The following is a 22,114-nucleotide window of genomic DNA, read 5'->3' on the forward strand; positions in this document are numbered from 1 at the left end:
TAATAATTTCAGTGCTTTTTCTATTTTAATTTTAAGGTCCACAGGATAGAATCACAGGCATTTTGGTTAACAAGATAAGAAGCCCCACTGGATCAGGCCAGGCCAGTATTCTGCACCTGAAATGGCCAAAAAACATCTTGGGCTAGAACATCCTTCCAATATTTCTTCTTAGCAATCAACATTTATGATGTACTGCCCATGGTCCAAGACAGGAGTGGGTTCCTACCAGTGCGGTCCAGTGCTCTGCTCTGGTGCTCGACTCTGGTAGTGGCCTGCCAATTGTGTAATTTTGGCACGATGGCTCCGGTGCTCTCTTTACTGGTCTGTGTGTGTCACCATCTTTTTTTTCTAATTTTCCGCAATTTTTTGGCTCTCTGAGCATGCACAGAAGGAAAACTGTCCCCCTGCGCATGCACAGAGGCAAAAGCACAATAGGGGATGCACACGCATGAAACGTCATGATGTGCACACAGCGCACTGGTAGGAAGGTAAGAGGAACCCACCCCTAGCCCAGGAGGTAATGATCAGGCGTCAATATTAATGGTTATCGATAACCTGATTTTCCATGAATCTACCCTTTGAGCACCATCCAAATTGACTGCTATTTTCACAACTACTATTGTAAACCCAATACTTTGTTCATGGGTGTCTAGTATGAAAAATTATTTCCTTCTCTTAGTCCTAAATGTTTTTATATATAGTTTCAATGGGGATGTCCCTGAGTTTTAACAGCGAGATAATAACAACCGTGATATTCATATCACGTGTAATTTTATCTCCCTTTTATGTGTCTCTTTGTTCTAAGCTTTAGAATTCCAACTGTTATAATCTTGCCTTGTAATAGAGGCACCCTCCCCATTTCAATTTTTTGAACTTTTTTTTAAATTTTTGCAAAATCCTTTTGTGCTAGCTATACAAAAACCACATGCATTGCTGGGAAATGAGGATAAAGTGCCAAAGATATGTTCCAAATAAAAGAAAAAGGATAAAATGAAGTTGACGTGTTTGTATTGCTAGCAGTTAATTTTGTTTGTGTTGGATGTAACTTTCAGTTCAGTGCTGAGTTTGCTTTTGCAACGTTCTCAACATCAATTGGACCAGTGCCAAGATAATCTCTTACCCACATTCTATTGCATCTAAAAATAATGACTGTTTTGCAGTGTTAGCATAAGACATACAGTATAACCTATTGCCTAAAAACTGAGAAACACACGGGGAAGGAAAAGTACTATAAAAATTCGTAAAAATTAACTACTAGTTGATATGCAACAACTATCTCTTTCTTCACAGTTTCCATCTACAGTGGTACCTCATGATACGAACCCCTCGTCTTACGAACAACCCGAGATACGAATCCGGAGTTCAGAAATTTTTGCCTCTTCTTACGAACTTTTTCCTTCTTACGAACCCGCCACTGCCGAGAAGCCCCGCCGCCCGGCTGTTGCTTTTTGAAACAGCTGGGGGGCTTCTCAGCGTCCTCTTGAACCCAAACGCCAAACCCGAACTTCCGGGTTCAGCGTTCGGGAGGCTGCCGAGAAGCCCCCCGGCTGTTTCAAAAGATGAGAGCCGGGCGGCGGGGCTTCTCGGCAGCCTCCCGAATGCCGAACCCGGAAGTTCGGCAAAAGTTTGGGTTCGGGAGACCACTGAGAAGCCCCACCGCCCGGCTGTCACCTTTTAAAACAGCCGGGGGCTTCTCGGCGGCCTCCTGAATGCCGAACCCGGAAGTTTGGGTTTGGCATTCGGGTTCAGGAGGATGATGAGAAGCCCCCCGGCTGTTTTAAAAGGTGACAGCCGGGTGGCAAAGCTTCTCAGCAGCCTCTCGAACCCGAACCTTTGCCGAACTTCGGGGTTCGGCATTCAGGAGGCCGCCGAGAAGCCCCACCGCCCGGCTGTCACCTTTTGAAACAGCCGGGGGGCTTCTCAGTGTCCTCCCGAACGCCGAACCCGGAAGTTCGGGTTTGGCATTCGGGTTCAGGAGGACGCTGAAAAGCCCCCCCGGCTGTTTTAAAAGGTGACAGCCGGGTGGCAAAGCTTTTCAGCAGCCTCTCGAACCCGAACCTTTGCTTCTTGGCAGCCTCCTGAATGCCGAACCCAGAAGTTCGGCAAAAGTTTGGGTTCGGGAGACCACTGAGAAGCCCCACTGCCCGGCTGTCACCTTTTAAAACAGCCGGGGGCTTCTCAGTGTCCTCCCGAACGCCGAACCCGGAAGTTTGGGTTTGGCGTTCGGGTTCAGGAGGATGCTGAGAAGAACCGTTGAACTTACCTGAACGGTCTTCTCGATGCTCTGGAAGGAGAGTCCAGCATGGGATCTCCAGCATGGGTTTAGCTCTAGTCTTATTGGTAGGACTGAGTTTTAAATTAACATAAATACATAATAATTAGATACCGCCCCCTTGCTGCCCCAAGGAGTCAGTTTTAAAAAACGAAGGTAAGAAGAATAACAATTTATTGAACATCATAAATCAAACAAGTAATTGAACCAGAAAAAGCTCCCCATGGTTCCAGGGAGGGTATGGACTCTCCTTCCAGAGCATCGAGAAGACCGTTCAGGTAAGTTCAACGGTTCTTCTCCCATGCTTCTGGAAGGAGAGTCCAGCATGGGATATACCCAAGTTCAGTGCTCAAGGGTGGGAGTTTGTTGAACCATGGATTGTCTGTCCTCGCACACCTTCTGAAGCACCCGTCTGCCAAACGCCGCGTCCGCCGAAGCAAAGGTATCTAATTTGTAGTGGCGAATAAAGGTCGTGGGCGTAGTCCATGTTGCAGCCCTGCAGATATCCTCAATGGGCGCCTGTGTCGCCCAAGCCGCAGATGACGCCGCACTCCTTGTTGAGTGTGCCTGTATTCCAGTAGGTGGCCTGGCCGAACTCGCCTGGTAAGCCTCGACTATGCAAAGTCTCACCCATTGACTAACGGTGTTGGGAGACACCTTGAGACCCAGTCTAAGGGAACTAAAAGACACAAACAAGGCCTCAGTCTTACGTATTGCCTTCGTGCGTCTGATGTACAGTTTCAAGGCTCTGCGGACGTCCACCTTGTGCCACTTAAGTATTAAAGGATGATTGCCCTTGGCACAGAAATCCGGCAATATCAATTCCTGAGCCCTGTGGAAGTGAGTATTAACTTTGGGAACAAATGTAGGGTCTAACCTTAATACCACCCTGTCCGGATAGAAGGTACACAAATCCGGTCTAACCGACAGGGCAGACAATTCGGACACCCGCCGGGCCGAAGTAACCGCTACCAAGAAAATTGTCTTCAGAGAGAGGAATCGTAACGACACTGTCCTCAAGGGTTCAAAGGGAGGTCCAGTGAGGGCCTGGAGGACCAAGGTCAAATCCCATGTGGGAAAACGCCGAACCGGAGGAGGGTGTGTATTTGTAGCCCCCCTTAAGAAGTCTTTTATCCATGGATGATGGGCCAAGGGGCCCCCATCGTCCCTTCTAATAATAGTCGCCAACGCCGCCACATGTCGTCTCAACGTGTTTGGCGCTAGGCCCTTGTCCAAACCTGTCTGTAAGAATTCCAGAACCGAAAGGACGGAGGAATCTTGAGGTTGCAAATGTCTGGCGGAGCAGAATGATGTGAAAGCGGCCCATGTCGCCTGATAAATTCGCGTCGTAGAAGGACGTCTAGCAGCCTGAATAGTGGTAATCACATTGTCGGGAAGATGACAACTCCTTAAACTGTTCCCCTCAAGTGCCAGGCGGTTAGATGGAGCCATTGTGGGTCCGGATGGGGCACAAACCCTTGGCTGAGGGAAATCTGGTTGTCCGGAATCCTCCACGGTGGGGAAACAGAAAGCCCCATGAGGTCCGCGAACCAAGGCCGTCGCGGCCAATGCGGTGCCAACAAGATTATGTCTGCCCTCTCCACGAGAACCTTCCCTATCACCTTTGGGAGAAGCGGAAGGGGGGGAAAGGCATAGAGTAGTGTCTTTGGCCACGGAAGGTGAAGCGCATTGACTCCCTCGGCTCCCGGTGATGCAAACCGGGAGTAAAACCTTGGGAGCTGGGTGTTTTGGTATGTGGCAAACAGATCCACCTCTGGTTCCCCAAAGCGATGTACAATTTCTTGAAAGAGAAGGGGATCGAGTCTCCACTCCGCCGGATCCAGTTCCTGACGGCTGAGCCAATCCACCTGCTGGTTGTCTTCTCCCGCTATGTGCTCCGCACGTAGAGAGGCAAGGTGATTTTCCGCCCAGTCGAAAAGCAGGACAGTTTCTGTCATGAGTCTGAGTGAGCGCGTCCTGCCCTGGTGATTTAAATGTGCCCTGGTGGTCACATTGTCCGTGCGGACGAGAACATGATGCCCCTCCAGCAGGGGTAAAAAGGCCTGGAGTGCCAAACGGACAGCCCGTAACTCCAGGAAATTGATATTGACAGGTCGTAGGTCCTGGGGTGTCCAGGACCCTTGTGTCACCTGGGAGTTGACATGGGTGCCCCATCCCAGGAGGCTGGCGTCTGTGGTAAGAATGGTATAGGACAGGTGTCCGAAGAGGGAGCCCTGACGCAGCGCCGAGGACCTCCACCATTTCAGAGAGGATCGTAGCTCCCGCCCCACGGAGATCAGCCGGTGAGTATGGCTTAGGCGCCGTCGCTGGTAAGGGAGTAGGGTCCACTGAAGCATGCGGTAGTGGTAACGGGCCCAAGGAACAATGTCCACGCACGACACCAGTGTCCCCAGCACTTTGGACAGTAGGGACAATGGGGCTTTCCGGTGCCGTTGAAGCCTGTTGACCAGTGCGCACACGTTGAGTTGTCTCTCTGTGGAGAGATACACCTTGCTGGAAACTGTGTCCACCACTGCACCTAGATGGGTGAGCCTGGTTTCCGGCACCAAATGACTCTTCGGCACATTGACCGTGAAGCCATGGTGTTGTAGTAAGGTCAACGTGGTCTGCAACTCCCGATGCGCTGTTTTCCGGTCGCCGGACAGAAGGAGAATATCGTCCAAATATGCAAGGATCCGGATGGACTGGGATCGTAGCTTTGCCATCAGCGCATCTAAGAGCTTTGTGAAGGTGCGCGGGGCCGATGAAAGGCCGAATGGCATTGCCCTGTATTGGTAGTGCGCGTTGTGCAGGCAAAAACGAAGAAATTGACGATGCGACGGATGTATAGGGACGTGTAGATAGGCCTCCTTCAGATCGACCGAAGTAAGGAAGTCCCCAGGCCGAATGGCGGCCAGGATAGAACGGAGGGAGGCCATCTTGAACCTTCGGTAGACAATGTATTGGTTCAGACGTTTGAGGTTCAAGATGAGCCTGCAACCCCCTGATGATTTGGGTATGAGGAACACCCGTGAATAAAACCCCGTACCCACCTGGCTGCACGGCACCGGCTCGATTGCCTGAATACCCAAGAGATGCAAAATCTCTTGTTCCAAGAGAGTCTTTCTGGTAGGGTCCCTGGGTACGGGGCAAGCCACAAACTGGTGAGGAGGATTTTGCAGAAATTCGAGGCGTAGCCCCCGAGTTACGGTTGCCAGCACCCATGAATCGGTGGTAACTGCCTGCCAGGTTCCGCTGAAACGCTGTAGCCTGCCTCCCAGGGGGGCGTCGTGTAGGCAGTCACTTTGAACGCCGAAAGTTTCGCTGCTGAGATCCTCGAAAGGGACGTCTGGCTTGTTGGAAGCCTCTAGACCGATCCTGGAAGTAGGAACGGTCACTCCTATAAGGCGTTGAAAAGGTACCTTGGGAGTAAGTCCGGGCCGGTTGTGTTGTGGGTGGAGTCTGGTCCCACCGAAAGGACTGGCGACGAGAATATGGTCCAGTCCTTCGGTCCTGGCGCCGGTACGATCTAGGGAGGACCTTCCTTTTATCTTTATCCTCCACCAAAACAGGGTCGAGAGCCTCCCCAAACAGTTTAGAGCCCTCAAAGGGGGCGGAGGACAATGCCCACTTAGATTTGGCGTCCACCTGCCAGTTTCTCAGCCACAGAAGGCGTCGAGAAGATATGGTGGACGCCATAGCCCTGGAGGCGAATTTAGCGGCATGTAGAGTGGCGTCCGTTGAAAATTCCGCCGTCGCCAAGAGTTTATTTAGGTCTTGTCTCAATCGGGTGTCCTCAGGACCCAGCCGGGCCTGGACCTCCTGAATCCACATAATGGATGCCCGACTGAAAAAAGAGGCAGTAGATGCAGCTCGAAGAGCCCAAGCAGCCATCTGATGCGTCTTCTTCAAGAGCGTCTCCACCCTTCGCTCGTCAGGCTTGAGGCTATCCGCATTGTCCGAGGGCACAACCGCCGTGGAGACTAGTGTGGCCACTGGCTTGTCCACGGGGGGAAACACCAACAGATCTTCCATGGCATCATCAAACGTATAAAATCTGCGCTCCAAGTTCGAAGGGCCTTGTGCCGCAGCCGGATGTTGCCACGGGCGCTTAACGTTCTGAAGGAAAATGTCTAGCGCCGGCACCTTGTCCGATTCTTTGACGGGCTCCTTGCACAAAGTAGCTGAAGTGCGACGGCCATCCCCCGATTCCGCCGGAGCCGCTGCTCCCGGCACGTCCAGGGCCTGCTTGGCTTTGTGCAATAGCACCCGGAATAAAGAAGGCTTAAACAGACCTGCCATAGCCGGCTGCTCGGGAAAGGAAAACTCGTCATCTGACAGATCCATCCCGTGGTCGCTGTCCTGCTCAAAATTGGAATGGTCATCTGCCATGGAATCCAACCCAGTAGGGGGCGGTGGAATAGGCCAGAGATCTCTGGGTTGAGTGGCTTGCAAAGGTAAGGTATGAGCGCGCTGGGTAGCTGCTGCTATGCCTTGTGTGTAGGCACTGGCTACCATGTCTTGAATAGCAGGTGAGAAAGCCTGCCAAGCCTCTGATTGCTCTCTCAGCCCCGCTGCCGTGGGTGTAAAAGTAGCAGAGGGACCGTAAGCTGTCTGCATCCCATGCTGTGGCATGACCTGGCCATGAGAGGATGAAGGCCGCTCAGATCTGACAGTAGGTGAAGGCAAAGGCGGAGGAGGGCACTGTGAAGCCTGCCTGTCAGGTGACCAGTCTCTATCAGTTGCAGTCCCTTGACATCCCAAGGCCATGCTGGGTGAAAGGGAAGATGGAGGAAGAGGCTGGAATGGGTGTATAATCAGTCCCCCTGGAGTTGGTGGGGACAAGGCCGCTTCTAGGCGTTGTTCAAGGGCCTTAATTTTCCTCTCAGCTTCACGAAGAGCTGAAGCTGACTGAGAGGACTTGATCTTGGGCTTGCCCGAAGATTTCTCCTTACTTTTTACAACCACCTTACTTGGCTGGGCCTGCTCCTCCTCCCTAGTGACCTCAATTTTATCAGCCATCATAATATAGGGGCAGCGTACTCACAATCACGATCTCAAGCTATTAGAAAAAACTGGTTCTGCACTGAGAAGCCCACTTGTAAGTGAGGCTGTGTGTGCAACCCTGGTGGCTAGCCACAATTTCATTGGCTGCCAGGCCTCAGTGTCAGCCTCAGCGACAGTATAGAGGCAGATTAGGAGCCCTGCGACTGTTTGGCAGCCTGCCAGTTCGCGCCAATTTTGACAGCCGATTCCGACGATTTTCGCGCCTTCGGGGGCTCCAAAATGGCGGGCGCAACAATTGTATAGCCTCAGCAGACGAGGCAGCCACCCACAGAGACTCCGAGAGACCTTGCTCTTCTGTAGCGTTGCTGTTCCTGACAGGCGCCATAGGCAGCTAGAAAAACGCCGCCGCGATCGCTCACTGTGCTTTTTCTCGGAGCGATCAGCTGTTGAGCGGCTGTCAATTAGCCGCCACGGCGGCGCGAATCTCTTGCCGCCCCCGTCAATGGGGGAGGGCGGACCTCCCCCACCTGGGGTGTTAGGGCTAAGTCTGGCCTCGGAGGTCAGTGACTTGAAGCCCCGTTGCTCCTTCTCAGGGCAGTACCCGCGGGAGGAAGAGGCCCCATAAGGAGGAATGGTGGGGGCGCTGCCCGCGGAGGGCAGGAAACCCCAAGCCGATCACGAACCTGTGGTAAAAGAAAGGAAAAAGATTACAAGGTTCAAAACATAATTTAATTAAACATTATTTTCACTTATACTTATCCCGGAGGAAAAAAAAACTCAAGTCCTTAACCTCGACTGAGTTTTTTAAAACTGACTCCTTGGGGCAGCAAGGGGGCGGTATCTAATTATTATGTATTTATGTTAATTTAAAACTCAGTCCTACCAATAAGACTAGAGCTAAACCCATGCTGGAGATCCCATGCTGGACTCTCCTTCCAGAAGCATGGGAGAAGCCCCCCTGGCTGTTTCAAAAGGTGACAGCCGGGCGGCGGCGTGTTTTTTTTCCTTGCACGGATTAATTGATCTTACATTGTTTCCTATGGGAAACAATATTTCGTCTTACGAACTTTTCATCTTACGAACCTCCCCCGGGAACCAATTAGGTTCATAAGACGAGGTATTACTAATGTATTCCAGGCATATATACAAACACACAGATGACCCTTAATACAATATATTAAGCTTTGAAATATATAAAAAGGATGGGATGCTTGGAAAGGGAATAAACAAAATTTAGTTTTATCTTTTTTCCCCACCTCCATAAAATGATTCTCTCTTCACATTCTTTATTTAGCTTGTCTTGAACCAGTTGCACATTTGGCTTAGTAACTTGCCAGATCCACAATATTTTTAATGACTAATATGCACATGAGAATTGGACCATTGGTTGATAACAGCACAATACCTCTGTCTGTACCATATTGATGCGGCGTGAACGTAAGGCTTTGACACAGTTGTAAATGTCTACAACACCTTCTCTTTCTGCCATGTCTAACATGATGTCAATTACAATATAGCATCCGGTTCTCCCAGCTCCAGCACTGGAATAAATCAGAAAATATGCACATTTCTTTAATAGCATCTCTAATGAATCAGAAATCTAATGTCTAATAAAACATCTAATGTTTTACATTTTTTAAAAAAATCCAGTATTTTTCTTTGTGAAAGTAGAAATGTTTTTAGCTAAAGTAAAGACCTAATTTGATAGATACTTTCAGTGTTATTTCTGAACACACTGTAATCACTTTGCAAAGCAGGAAAAAAAATATGGGTCTTAGAACTGATAAAGTGACACATATTAATGTTACTTATGCAGTTTTCTTGCGTTGTTCTTATTTCTCTCTGTTAAACTGACACAGATATTTCCAGTAGAAATCTTTTGAATAAGTTATCATCAAGGATAACGTATTCATAAAATATTCACTGTTGATTCTGAGAGTAGTAATTAAAAAGGCTGATTTTTGTTTTCCTTTGTTCGTTCATTTATTTATAGCATGCATTTCATTATAGGACCAATTCTATTTTTTAAAATCTCTCTAAAGTTGCAGCCTTTTGAAAGAGATTGCACCTGATCAGAGTTTTGTTTTCCAACAGCCATTCACATGTAAAATTATGGCATATCTTTAGTTGAATTCATAATTCATACAGTTGAAAGGTACCATTTAGCTCATTGTCTGGTTCCATATCTTAATCAAAACCATGATAACTTGCTTCAACACAGCGTATGGAAGCAAATTATCTTTCTGGGGAATTAGTTCTATCTTCAAGCTGTCCTGATCATTAGGAATGTTTTTCTAACATCAGTTACTATTATTCCATGCCTTCCTATCCAGAACAAAAGATAAAGTACAGTATTCATGTTCTGTGTGATGTCCTTTTAAGTATTTGAAGGGATCTGTGATAGTTCCTAGTTTTTCATCTTCAAAGCAAAGCAAAACTTTTCCTCTCGCTAGGACTTAGTTCCTAGACCCTGTGAAAGTTGGTCTTCATTCAGTGAAACGTAAGCAATTTGATATCAGATCAGGGCATTGATAAAACAAGAAACAGATGCAAATGTTATCTCCTACTAAAAACAGATTTGCTTCTTGGCAAAAGAAATCTGAACACAGGTTGATATAAACAGAATTTGCATTTGATATTCAGCAGTCCTGGGAATTATTTCATAATGGCTTCATGTTTTTCCTGTAGCCAATCTACTCTCAGACTTCATGTTCTGGAAAATAAATTTCCAAGCATTTTGGCTTGTTAATCAAGAAAATGCTAAAGTTTTACAGATTGTCCTTATTGTCCCCTTCCCCCCCACCTCATGTGAATCCTCCTTCTTGGTCTAGGTGTCTATTTGATTTGATTTTTTTTTTTCTGAATAAGAGCTTTGATTAGCTAATTTTCATTCTGTTGTTTCCAATCAATTTCTTTAAACTTTTAAGATATTTAATTTTCTTTATCAACTTTTGACACCTCCATGTCATTATAGAAAATGTCAATATATATATGTCCAGAATGGAAGTGTGTGACTTCTCCTTTGATACTTCTTTCTAGGTTAATGAAGAGCATTGAACATGGTTTTAAGCCAGCTAGCAATCCACTTAACATGTATATTCAGGTTTATACTAACTAGCTTGCTAATCAAAATATGAAGGTTATCTATTACAGTAAAAATATTCACTAAATAAGTTACCCTAGTATATAAGAATCAGACTGGCAAAACTCATTTGTTAATTTCTCTCTCTCTCTCTCTCTCTCTCTCTATCTGTTTTCGTAGATTTTCATGGGTACAGGTATGATGGTCTTGGTATATTCGGGTTTCTTCCCGTGTAGGATTTGGAAATTTCTGGCGACGTTTCAACAAGGTCCCACTCGTCATCTTCTGTCCTTGTTCCAAGGCGAACACAGCGAGACCTGAGCTGCCTTCCTTCTATAAATACTGGTGGCTGGGTGTGGTTTGATGGCTCAGCAATTGCCTGCTGTGTAGAAACTTCCTGGTGAGTCAGTGGGGTAACACCTGGGGTCGTTGATGTAACTGAGGTATGCTGATTAGTTAATGATTGTGGATTAGGCGTAATATCCTGAGTGGTTGGAGCTTGCAGGCTACTTGGTTGTTTTGCAATGTGTGTTCTGAGTCTGGTTTCAGTTTCTATGGCTGGGATACTTTTGTTAATGAGAGCTGGTTTCCAGATGTCTGGTAGGCGGGAGGTATCATCCCGCTTGTTCATATTTTGGGGATGTTTTTCTATCTCGATGGCTTCCAACGAGATAGAAAAATATCATATATATATATATATATATATATATATATATATATATATATATATATATATATATGTTTTCGTAGATTTTCACGGGTACAGGTATGACGGTCTTGGTATATTCGGGTTTCTTCCCGTGTAGGATTTGGAAATTTCTGGCGACGTTTCGATGAGGTCTCACTCATCATCTTCAGGCTGGTGTTTCTGTCCTTTTTCTCAGGCGAAGACTGCGAGACCTGAGCTGCATTCCTTCTATAAATACTGGTGGCTGGGTGTGGTTTGATGGCTCAGTAATTGCCTGCTGTGTAGAAACTTCCTGGTGAGTCAGAGGGGTAACAATTGGGGTCGTTGATGTAGCTGAGGTATGCTGGTTAGTTAATGGTTGTAGATTAGGCGTGATGTCCTGTGTAGTTAGAACTTGTAGGCTGCTTGATTGCTTTACAATGTGTGTCCTGAGTCTGGTTTCTGTGGCTGGGATATGTTTGAGGGCTGGTTTCCAGATGTCTGGTAAGCGAGAGGTATCATCCCGCTTGTTCATATTTTGGGGATGTTTTTCTATCTCGATCGCTTCCATGATTATTCTTTTGCTGTAGTGTTCTGTTTTGGAAATTAATTTGGTACTGTCAAAATCAATTTCATGTCCTGTGGTTTTGAAGTGTTGGAAAAGGGAGGAGGTTTTTTCTTTTTTCTTTAATGCATTCTTATGTTCTGCAACACGTGCATTAACTCTCCTGTTTGTTTGTCCAATATATGTGGCTGGGCAGATTTTACATGGTATTTGATAAACTCCCTGGTTTTCAAGTTGGATATTGTCTTTTGGGTTTCTTAGGATGTTGGCTATTTTTTTATCTGTACCAAAGGCTGTCTTTATGTTGTGTCTGCGGAGAATTTTACTGATTTTATCTGTGGTGCCCTTGATGTAAGGGAGGAGGGCGATGCCATTGTCCTGTTCTGTGTCTTGGTTCTTGGGGGGTGTCTCTTTTTGGATTAAGTTGTTGATTGCCTCTCTTTGGAATCCATTGGAAATTAATACATTTGTGAGACTGTGTAATTCAGGTTCCAGGTGGTCTTTGTCGGCTAGGCGTTGGGTTCTGGAAATGAGGGTCTTGGCTACGGAATTGATCTGTGCGGGGTGGTGGTGGGATTTTGCGTTCAAGTAGCGGTTGGTGTGTGTCTTCTTCTGGTAGACGGTGTGTCCTAGGGAGCCATCGGGTTTTTTGTAGATTAGGACATCCAGGAAGGGAAGTTTGTTGTTGGTTTCTATTTCCATGGTGAATTGTATTTTGGGGTGTAGGCTGTTGAGATGTGTGAGAAAGCTGTCCAGTTTTTCTTTCCCATGTGGCCAAATTACGAAGGTGTCATCTACATATCTAAGCCAGAGTTTGGGTTTGTATTCAGATTTGTCCAAGGCATTGGTTTCAAAATATTCCATGTATAAGTTTGCGATGACGGGGGACAGGGGTGATCCCATGGGGGCTCCTTCTATCTGTTTGTATCTTTGTCCATTGTGGATGAAGTATGTATTCATCAGGCAATGGTTGGTCAGATCTAAGATGTGCTTCGGGGGGTTGTATTTGTTTTGGATGGCTGTCAGGGCTTCTTTGATAGGCACTTGGGTGAAGAGAGATATGACATCAAAGCTTACGAGAAGGTCACTGGGTTGTAGGTTTTGTTCCTTTATGATTTCTATGAAGTGGAATGAGTTTTGTACATGAGACATGATGGATTCTGCATAGGGCTGGAGTTGTTTGGCGAGAAATTTGGCAAGATTCTGTAGGGGTGAGCCTATGGAGCTGACTATGGGTCTGAGTGGTGTTCCTTCTTTGTGTATCTTGGGGAGGCCATAGAGCTTGGGGCATCTGGATGATTTTTCTCTGGGGATGATTCTTTGCTGGATTTCTTGACTGATGGGAGAAGCTTTTATTTTGGATTTGGTGGTTTTTTCCAGGTAGGTGGTAGGATCTGTGCTTAGAGGTTTGTAGGCGGGGTCTTGGAGTAGGTTGGATAGCTTGTCTTGGTAGTCAGATGTGTTCATCACCACAGTGGCATTGCCTTTGTCTGCTGGGAGGATGATTATGTTATTGTCTTTCCTCAAGTTGGTGAGTGCTTTTTGTTCATCTTTATGTAAGTTGCTTCTGGGTGGAATGCTGGAGCAGAGGACATTGGTGACTTCGAGTCTGATTTTGTTGGCTTCATCTTGGTTGATTTTGGTTAGGCTGGCTTCAACTCCGCATATGATGTTTTCAGTGGGGATGCGTTTGGGGGCGACTGCAAAGTTGAATCCTTTGGAGAGGACGTTGGTTTCTGCTGTGGTGAGGGTCCTGTCCGATATATTGTGTACTGTATTCTTCATGAGTTGCTGTGGAAAAGGTTTTGGCTTCTGGTGTTTTTCCAAATTATGGAGTTTCCTGGTGTGTATATCTGTATTGAGGGAGGTTTCTGTTTCAGCTCTCCAGAGGGCTAGTTGTTTGGATTTGTCCCAGAGTATTGGGTGGATTCTGTTGCTGAGTTTGAGGTGAAGACTGAGTAGGTCTTTGTTGGTTTGGTCTAGTAGGAATCTTTTTCTGTGGAGTTCGTTTCTGATTAGGGCTAATTCAGTTCTTTTCAGGATCCGTTCAGGATCCATCCACTGAACGGATCCTGAAAAGAACTGAATTAGCCCTAATCAGAAACGAACTCCACAGAAAAAGATTCCTACTAGACCAAACCAACAAAGACCTACTCAGTCTTCACCTCAAACTCAGCAACAGAATCCACCCAATACTCTGGGACAAATCCAAACAACTAGCCCTCTGGAGAGCTGAAACAGAAACCTCCCTCAATACAGATATACACACCAGGAAACTCCATAATTTGGAAAAACACCAGAAGCCAAAACCTTTTCCACAGCAACTCATGAAGAATACAGTACACAATATATCGGACAGGACCCTCACCACAGCAGAAACCAACGTCCTCTCCAAAGGATTCAACTTTGCAGTCGCCCCCAAACGCATCCCCACTGAAAACATCATATGCGGAGTTGAAGCCAGCCTAACCAAAATCAACCAAGATGAAGCCAACAAAATCAGACTCGAAGTCACCAATGTCCTCTGCTCCAGCATTCCACCCAGAAGCAACTTACATAAAGATGAACAAAAAGCACTCACCAACTTGAGGAAAGACAATAACATAATCATCCTCCCAGGAGACAAAGGCAATGCCACTGTGGTGATGAACACATCTGACTACCAAGACAAGCTATCCAACCTACTCCAAGACCCCGCCTACAAACCTCTAAGCACAGATCCTACCACCTACCTGGAAAAAACCACCAAATCCAAAATAAAAGCTTCTCCCATCAGTCAAGAAATCCAGCAAAGAATCATCCCCAGAGAAAAATCATCCAGATGCCCCAAGCTCTATGGCCTCCCCAAGATACACAAAGAAGGAACACCACTCAGACCCATAGTCAGCTCCATAGGCTCACCCCTACAGAATCTTGCCAAATTTCTCGCCAAACAACTCCAGCCCTATGCAGAATCCATCATGTCTCATGTACAAAACTCATTCCACTTCATAGAAATCATAAAGGAACAAAACCTACAACCCAGTGACCTTCTCGTAAGCTTTGATGTCATATCTCTCTTCACCCAAGTGCCTATCAAAGAAGCCCTGACAGCCATCCAAAACAAATACAACCCCCCGAAGCACATCTTAGATCTGACCAACCATTGCCTGATGAATACATACTTCATCCACAATGGACAAAGATACAAACAGATAGAAGGAGCCCCCATGGGATCACCCCTGTCCCCCGTCATCGCAAACTTATACATGGAATATTTTGAAACCAATGCCTTGGACAAATCTGAATACAAACCCAAACTCTGGCTTAGATATGTAGATGACACCTTCGTAATTTGGCCACATGGGAAAGAAAAACTGGACAGCTTTCTCACACATCTCAACAGCCTACACCCCAAAATACAATTCACCATGGAAATAGAAACCAACAACAAACTTCCCTTCCTGGATGTCCTAATCTACAAAAAACCCGATGGCTCCCTAGGACACACCGTCTACCAGAAGAAGACACACACCAACCGCTACTTGAACGCAAAATCCCACCACCACCCCGCACAGATCAATTCCGTAGCCAAGACCCTCATTTCCAGAACCCAACGCCTAGCCGACAAAGACCACCTGGAACCTGAATTACACAGTCTCACAAATGTATTAATTTCCAATGGATTCCAAAGAGAGGCAATCAACAACTTAATCCAAAAAGAGACACCCCCCAAGAACCAAGACACAGAACAGGACAATGGCATCGCCCTCCTCCCTTACATCAAGGGCACCACAGATAAAATCAGTAAAATTCTCCGCAGACACAACATAAAGACAGCCTTTGGTACAGATAAAAAAATAGCCAACATCCTAAGAAACCCAAAAGACAATATCCAACTTGAAAACCAGGGAGTTTATCAAATACCATGTAAAATCTGCCCAGCCACATATATTGGACAAACAAACAGGAGAGTTAATGCACGTGTTGCAGAACATAAGAATGCATTAAAGAAAAAAGAAAAAACCTCCTCCCTTTTCCAACACTTCAAAACCACAGGACATGAAATTGATTTTGACAGTACCAAATTAATTTCCAAAACAGAACACTACAGCAAAAGAATAATCATGGAAGCGATCGAGATAGAAAAACATCCCCAAAATATGAACAAGCGGGATGATACCTCTCGCTTACCAGACATCTGGAAACCAGCCCTCAAACATATCCCAGCCACAGAAACCAGACTCAGGACACACATTGTAAAGCAATCAAGCAGCCTACAAGTTCTAACTACACAGGACATCACGCCTAATCTACAACCATTAACTAACCAGCATACCTCAGCTACATCAACGACCCCAATTGTTACCCCTCTGACTCACCAGGAAGTTTCTACACAGCAGGCAATTACTGAGCCATCAAACCACACCCAGCCACCAGTATTTATAGAAGGAATGCAGCTCAGGTCTCGCAGTCTTCGCCTGAGAAAAAGGACAGAAACACCAGCCTGAAGATGATGAGTGAGACCTCATCGAAACGTCGCCAGAAATTTCCAAATCCTACACGGGAAGAAACCCGAATATACCAAGACCGTCATATATATATATATATATATATATATATATATATATATATATATATATATATATATATATATATATTTGTTTTCGTAAATTTTCACGGGTATATGTATGTAGATTGTTCTGAGTTCGGGTTTTGCCCTGTGTAATTACACAGGGCAAAACCCGAACTCAGAACAATCTACATATATACATATATATATATATATATATATATATATATATATATATATATATATATAAGTCACATGTTTTTTTTGCTGAATTTGAAAACTAAGGGAGACTAGGATAGATCTATTTCGGCCTTATTTTGGCCTCATCAGTTAGCCATACCCACTGGGACTTGAACCTGCAACCTTTGCCTTGTAAGGCAGAGAATTATCCTCTAGGCTACAGTATCCAATCCCTTCAGCTCTGCACCAAGGAAGGATTACATATTTTTGTGTCGAATCACCCTGGTGTATTGAAGGAACATCACAGCTCCTTATTTGCCTCTCGGCCCATATAGATATATTTTAAATCCAAGCATGTGATGGGTCTTGCAAGGTCTTGCAACAAGGTTAAAATAAGTGAAGGAAATAGTAAAAACTACCGTTTATTATTACCTGCAGAGGAATATGGTAATACTTCTCAGGAGCAAGTTGTATGTCTTGCAATGTAGGAGAGAAAATGCTTAATTGCTTTGCTATAATTTAGCTATAAGTTTAGATATACCAATAACTTAGATATTTCTTATTTTGAGTTATTCTCCTATTTATTAAGAAGTAAAACTGTTGTTTATATAGACTATTTTGTGTAGTCTATAAAAACAAGCAACTGCCAACCTCAAGCTCATAATAGTGTAATTTACCCTATCTGGAGACTTCCCAGATTGGGACACTGATCTAAAGCAACCTTATGCCTTAGTAGTATTTAAAACAGACCAGATAACTTTAGAACAGAGAAACAGAATCAGACATTCTTGGAAATTGGATCTTGGAGTTATATGTCAAAAGAGTCAGTTGGAAATAATAAGAGAAGCCATCTGATCCATTCACCCCATATCACAGCACAACAGATCACAAAACTTGACAGATCATGCACACATCAAGAATGATAGAAAATGCATCTACCTCTTTTCTACACACCTGCAATGCACAACAATAGGCCCAGCACTTGGGGGATTAGATTGTTTTACACGGCGTATAAATGAAAGAAGGCCTGTTGCATTGTAAGGTACTCCATGATCAGGCCAACCGGTAAAATGGAACTGTTTAACTTCACGGATTTCATTGTAACCTCTCTGTCAAAATGGAAAATAATAACAAGAGTGTTTTTTTTTTAATCTCATAAGTTATGGTAAGTTAGTTTTTGGTTAGTTTTTTAAAAGGTGTCCATTTTTGTTTTAAACTGGTTAAAATTTATACAGGACTAAAAATGCAAACGTCAGTTGATTTTAATCAATTTCCTTAAAAAAAAGCCAATAAAAATTTGAATTTAGCACTCATTACTTATCACACTTTAATCATTGCATACACACTGCATATACATCAGGCCACTTGTATATTATCATGAAATTGCAACAATTTATGCAAAGTTCCCTAAGAAAGAAAAGTCCAGTCTTTAAAAAAATAGTCTGGAACTCTACATTAATGTGAAAGTAGTTCTTATGATCCCACTGAAATAGAGTGATAACTAAACATTTTAAAGTTTAGATATACCGTTATGTTTAAATAATACACAATGATGTGTATACAGATGAGTAAGATAACATGAATTGAGAGAAACATATTGAGGATTGGAAGCAGAAATAAAAAATACAAGTCTAGTTCCATGAATCATAAAAATGTGTTATGGTTCCTACTGTTCCTTGTTATTTGAGTGTCCTTGACAAAAACCTCAAACTTGTATACTCCTGTTTTACAGTTATAAAAGAACCAGAAACATATGTGAAGGAAACCACTGATGACAAGACCACAATTAAAACATTCATTTACATGCTAGCAGGTCTTTAAACCAGACTTCCACAAGGGGTAAGGGTGAAAAATAAGAGAATCTCATCTCAGTCCTAAGGTAGCACATCAAGTTGGTGAAGGCTAACTTAAGCACCTGTAACTCCATAATTTCAAACAATAAAGAGGCTGTGGTTTGGGAATTGAGGTTACCAAATTATTCTTGTAGAGAAATCTTGCTTCCTTTTAAGTCTGAATAAGGCATGTATAAAGTGCCTTAATTCAGAATCTATTTTCTATAGATAAGATTACAAGACTATAAATGTAGGAACAATATTCATCTGACTATAATGCAACTCTCTCTTTTTGTACTGAACCAACCATATAATATATTAAGGAAGACTAATTAAGTGTGGATAATAAACCAGTGAAATAACTGAGGAAAAGGTCTAACTATGCCCAAGAAGACACCTGAAGTTGGTTACCTAGCAAATTATCATCCAAGAAAGCTGATACTAAAAGTATTTATGAATATTTCTAAGTGTATGTATGTACAGTATATGTCTGTTTCAGTGATGGGCTCCTACGGGAACGGTCAGGAACGCAGTTCCGGTAGCAAAATTTGGAGTGCCACTCCAGAGCACTCAATTTGCACTGAAAGATGTTGAAACAAAATGCATAAGCCACGCCCACAGTGTGGTAGTAAAAAATTTGGTAGCCCATCACTGGTCTATATATTTTATTATTATTATTATTATTATTATTATTATTATTATTATTATTATTATTATTATTATATTGCATTTATTAAATTTATTTGCTGCCCATATCACCCAAGGAGACTCTGGGCAGCATACAAGTTAAAACCAATGAATCAAGACAAATTATACACATAGCAATAAAATTATAAGTTAAAAGATGGAGAGGGAGGGAGCAGAAGGTAAGGTTGGATCGGCTATTAATCCATCAGTGAGGTGAGATCTGTTCCCATCCTATTGATCTTCCTTATGGGCCTGAAAACCTGGCTTTGCCAATTGGTTTGGGGTCCCAATGAGATATTGCCACACTAGACATGGTTGGTGGATTAATAGCCAATCCAACCTTACCTTCTGCTCCCTGGACTGGACAGCAGGCAGGACGGGGTGGAACACAGTTCCACCGGCGGAAATAAAGATGTGTGCACAGCTTCAGCTGATCGGTGGCTGTCACTTCCTGGATTACTGATCTCGTCTCGTCTCTCCTTTCCCCCCCTGCTGCTACTGCGTCTGTGCTCCTTGCTTTTTTCCTCTTTCCTCCTTCCTGGTCTCGGACGAGCTTCCCTCTCTCCTGCCCGGCTTCCCTCCAGCCTCATGCGGCCACTTCCCACCTGAGGTGCAAGTAGAAGGCGTGTGTGGAAGTGGCGCTGGCAGCATTTATGCTTCCGGCAGCACCTGTTCACCTAGCTACCCAGCCTGAGGCGGGGGGGCAACTAAGAAGGAGAGCGTGGGAAACGCAAAGCAAATTGTCACTCCAGCGAGAGACACTGGTAAGGTTGTAAGTCGAGGACTTAACAGTTTACTTAAACAATGATGATCGTTTAAGCCACTCCCACCAGGTCACATGGCAGGCAAGCTACTCCTACCCAGTCACATGACCATTAAGTCACACCCACAAAATAAGCTACACCCACAGTGTGGCACTCAAAATTTTGGCTGCCCATTACTGGTCAGGAGTGCATGTATGTATGTTAATAAAATAGACAGATGGAATTGCTAAACTATAGCATATTGTTTGTGTTTATTTACCTTTTATCTCAGATACATATTTGAACTGATGGCAAAATATTTAAAAGTATTTTGTTTTTTGTGAAAAAACAAGGCATAAAATATGACCAAGAAAATTCGTATGATAATAACATTAATAGACATTTGAGATTCTCCTTATGCAATGAAAAATAAAATAAATATAACAGGGAAATTAAATTGACAGGTGTGAACAGAAAACAATGTAGAAACCTTAGGCATACTGGAATGAGTGTGTTACAACTCAAGTGTTATAAGAACTGCAGTAGTGGACCGATTTAAAAATGGCTTGAATATGTTACATAAACCTTACTGGTGATCATAATAAATTTACAGCAGAAATATTTACTCTTTCAAGGGTGAATGTCCTGACAACGTATTCTGCAAGTGGTTCCACTTCCACGCAAGCAACTTTGAAGTCCCCATAAACTTCGGTATCATCAGGCCAATACTTGTAGCACTTAACCTACAATCAACATGATAGAAACATTTCTAAAATGAAGAAATGTATGAATTACCATATCACATCCTTAGTTTTATTTAGTGGTAGATCATACTTCATACATGTATGAAAATGTTGAAAAGATAAGTGTGGAATAAGCATTTTTAAATGCCTATCTATATAATAACCATATACTGTATTTCTTATTTCATACATTATGACCTTGTTTCATATCATTAAAGATCACCCATTTGTTTTTACTAATTATTTTGCTTTTAGTTTTAATTGTAAAGGAAAATATACCATCTAAAAAATTATTCAACTTTTTCTGCAGTACCGTAGCAATAGATTAGAGGACAAAAAAGTTCAGTGCTTTTAAGAACAGTACAATAGAGGCATTATTGAAACATGAAAAGCTGATTACATCAAATCTTTTACACTTAATTCTCTATTTGCTTCTAGAATGTGGATAATTCATTAGTGTCACAGATAGTCCTCGATTTAGAGTCATCCAGCTAGTGACTGTTCAATGCTACTGTGGCACTGAAAAAAAGGGACTTACAAACAGTCCTCACAATTATAACCATCGCAACATCCCCATCACCACATGAAAAAAATCCCTGGGAGTTAGCAAACCAGCATGTATTTATGATGGCTGCAGATTCCTGGACTCAGATGATTACCATTTGTAACCTTCCCAGCCAACTTCTGACAAGAAAAGTCAACGGGGGAAGATAGATTTACTTAACAACTGCACAACTCACTGAATAACTGCAGTGATTCGTTTAATAACTGTAGCAGAAAAGGTCATAAAATTGAATGTGATTCACTTAAAAACTGCCTTGCTTAGCCATGGAAATTCTAATTCCCAATTGTAAATCGAGAACTGCCTTTATGTTGAGATGGTTCAGCTTATTTTCTGTTTTGCATACCAGAGGAATGCAAGATTGTCATTTCTTGTCCTTTTTCACCTCTGTGCTTCCCAGCCATCCATGCGTAGACACAAAATCTATGTGCACAGAATGGTGCACAACAGGATGAGCAGAATTATAGAAATTGTTTTTCACAGAAACAAAAGCCTCAAATCCCAAAGTTTCCTTTTTTTCCCAGGAGGCAGCTGGACTTTCTGGTTTTTCTTTGAAGAAGTTTTGCTTGTCATCCAAAAAGCTTCTTCTAGTGTTGGGCGAACCGAACTTGCAAAGTTCGGGTTCGTGCCGAAGTTTGCAGTGTTCGGCATGCCGAACCCGAACTTTTTAAAAAGTTCGGGTAAAGTTCAGGTTTGGCTTTTGCTCGAACACCGTGAAATACCACTGCCCAGGAGGAGAGTGGGGAATCCCATCGTGGGATTTCCTACCTCCTTTGCTTGCAGCGCCGCTGCGGCATCCCTTTCTGTAAAAATAAAAGGAAGCAAAAGGAGGTGGGGAATTCCCAACCTCCTTGTTTATTTTTACAGAAAAGGATGCCACAGCGGCTTGCTGCTGCTCGGGTTCGGGTGAGTTCGCCGAACCCGAACTTTATTGGGTTTGCCCAACACTAGCTTCTACAGCTCTGGATGGATGATGAGGAATGGAAAGATTTACATTCCTAGCAGATAGCTGGTATATTCCGTGAAAGGAGTACAAAACCTTCCATTCCCCACCATGCAGTCTGAGCTGAAGACGAGAAGTGAACCATCTTCCAAGGATAAACCAGAAAGTCCAGCTGCCACTTGAAAAAAAGCACCTTTGGGACAACCATGACTTGGATGACTGAGAGTCTCCATAGAAACTTAGTGACGCACTTTGGGATGAACACCCTTCGAAAGGTGT

General features: G+C 43.9%; 1 protein-coding gene across 8 annotated transcripts in view; it reads right to left on the reverse strand.

The window, feature by feature from the left end:
* PTPRK (protein tyrosine phosphatase receptor type K) overlaps positions 1-22,114 on the reverse strand; it is a 484,094-nt gene that overhangs the window by 27,051 nt on the left and 434,929 nt on the right. For 5 of the 8 annotated variants that reach the window (XM_070733484.1, XM_070733481.1, XM_070733483.1 and 2 more), the window contains 3 exons: positions 20,214-20,330; positions 17,265-17,434; positions 8,685-8,820 (listed from right to left, as the gene is read on the reverse strand). In XM_070733484.1, the coding sequence (XP_070589585.1) occupies positions 8,685-8,820; positions 17,265-17,434; positions 20,214-20,330 (423 nt within the window). The remainder of the gene's footprint in view (positions 1-8,684; positions 8,821-17,264; positions 17,435-20,213; positions 20,331-22,114) is intronic. The other 3 variants (XM_070733486.1, XM_070733485.1, XM_070733482.1) reach the window with 1 other exon arrangement.

The sequence above is a fragment of the Erythrolamprus reginae genome, chromosome 1 (genome assembly GCF_031021105.1).
Source record: "Erythrolamprus reginae isolate rEryReg1 chromosome 1, rEryReg1.hap1, whole genome shotgun sequence".
NCBI lineage: Eukaryota > Metazoa > Chordata > Lepidosauria > Squamata > Dipsadidae > Erythrolamprus > Erythrolamprus reginae.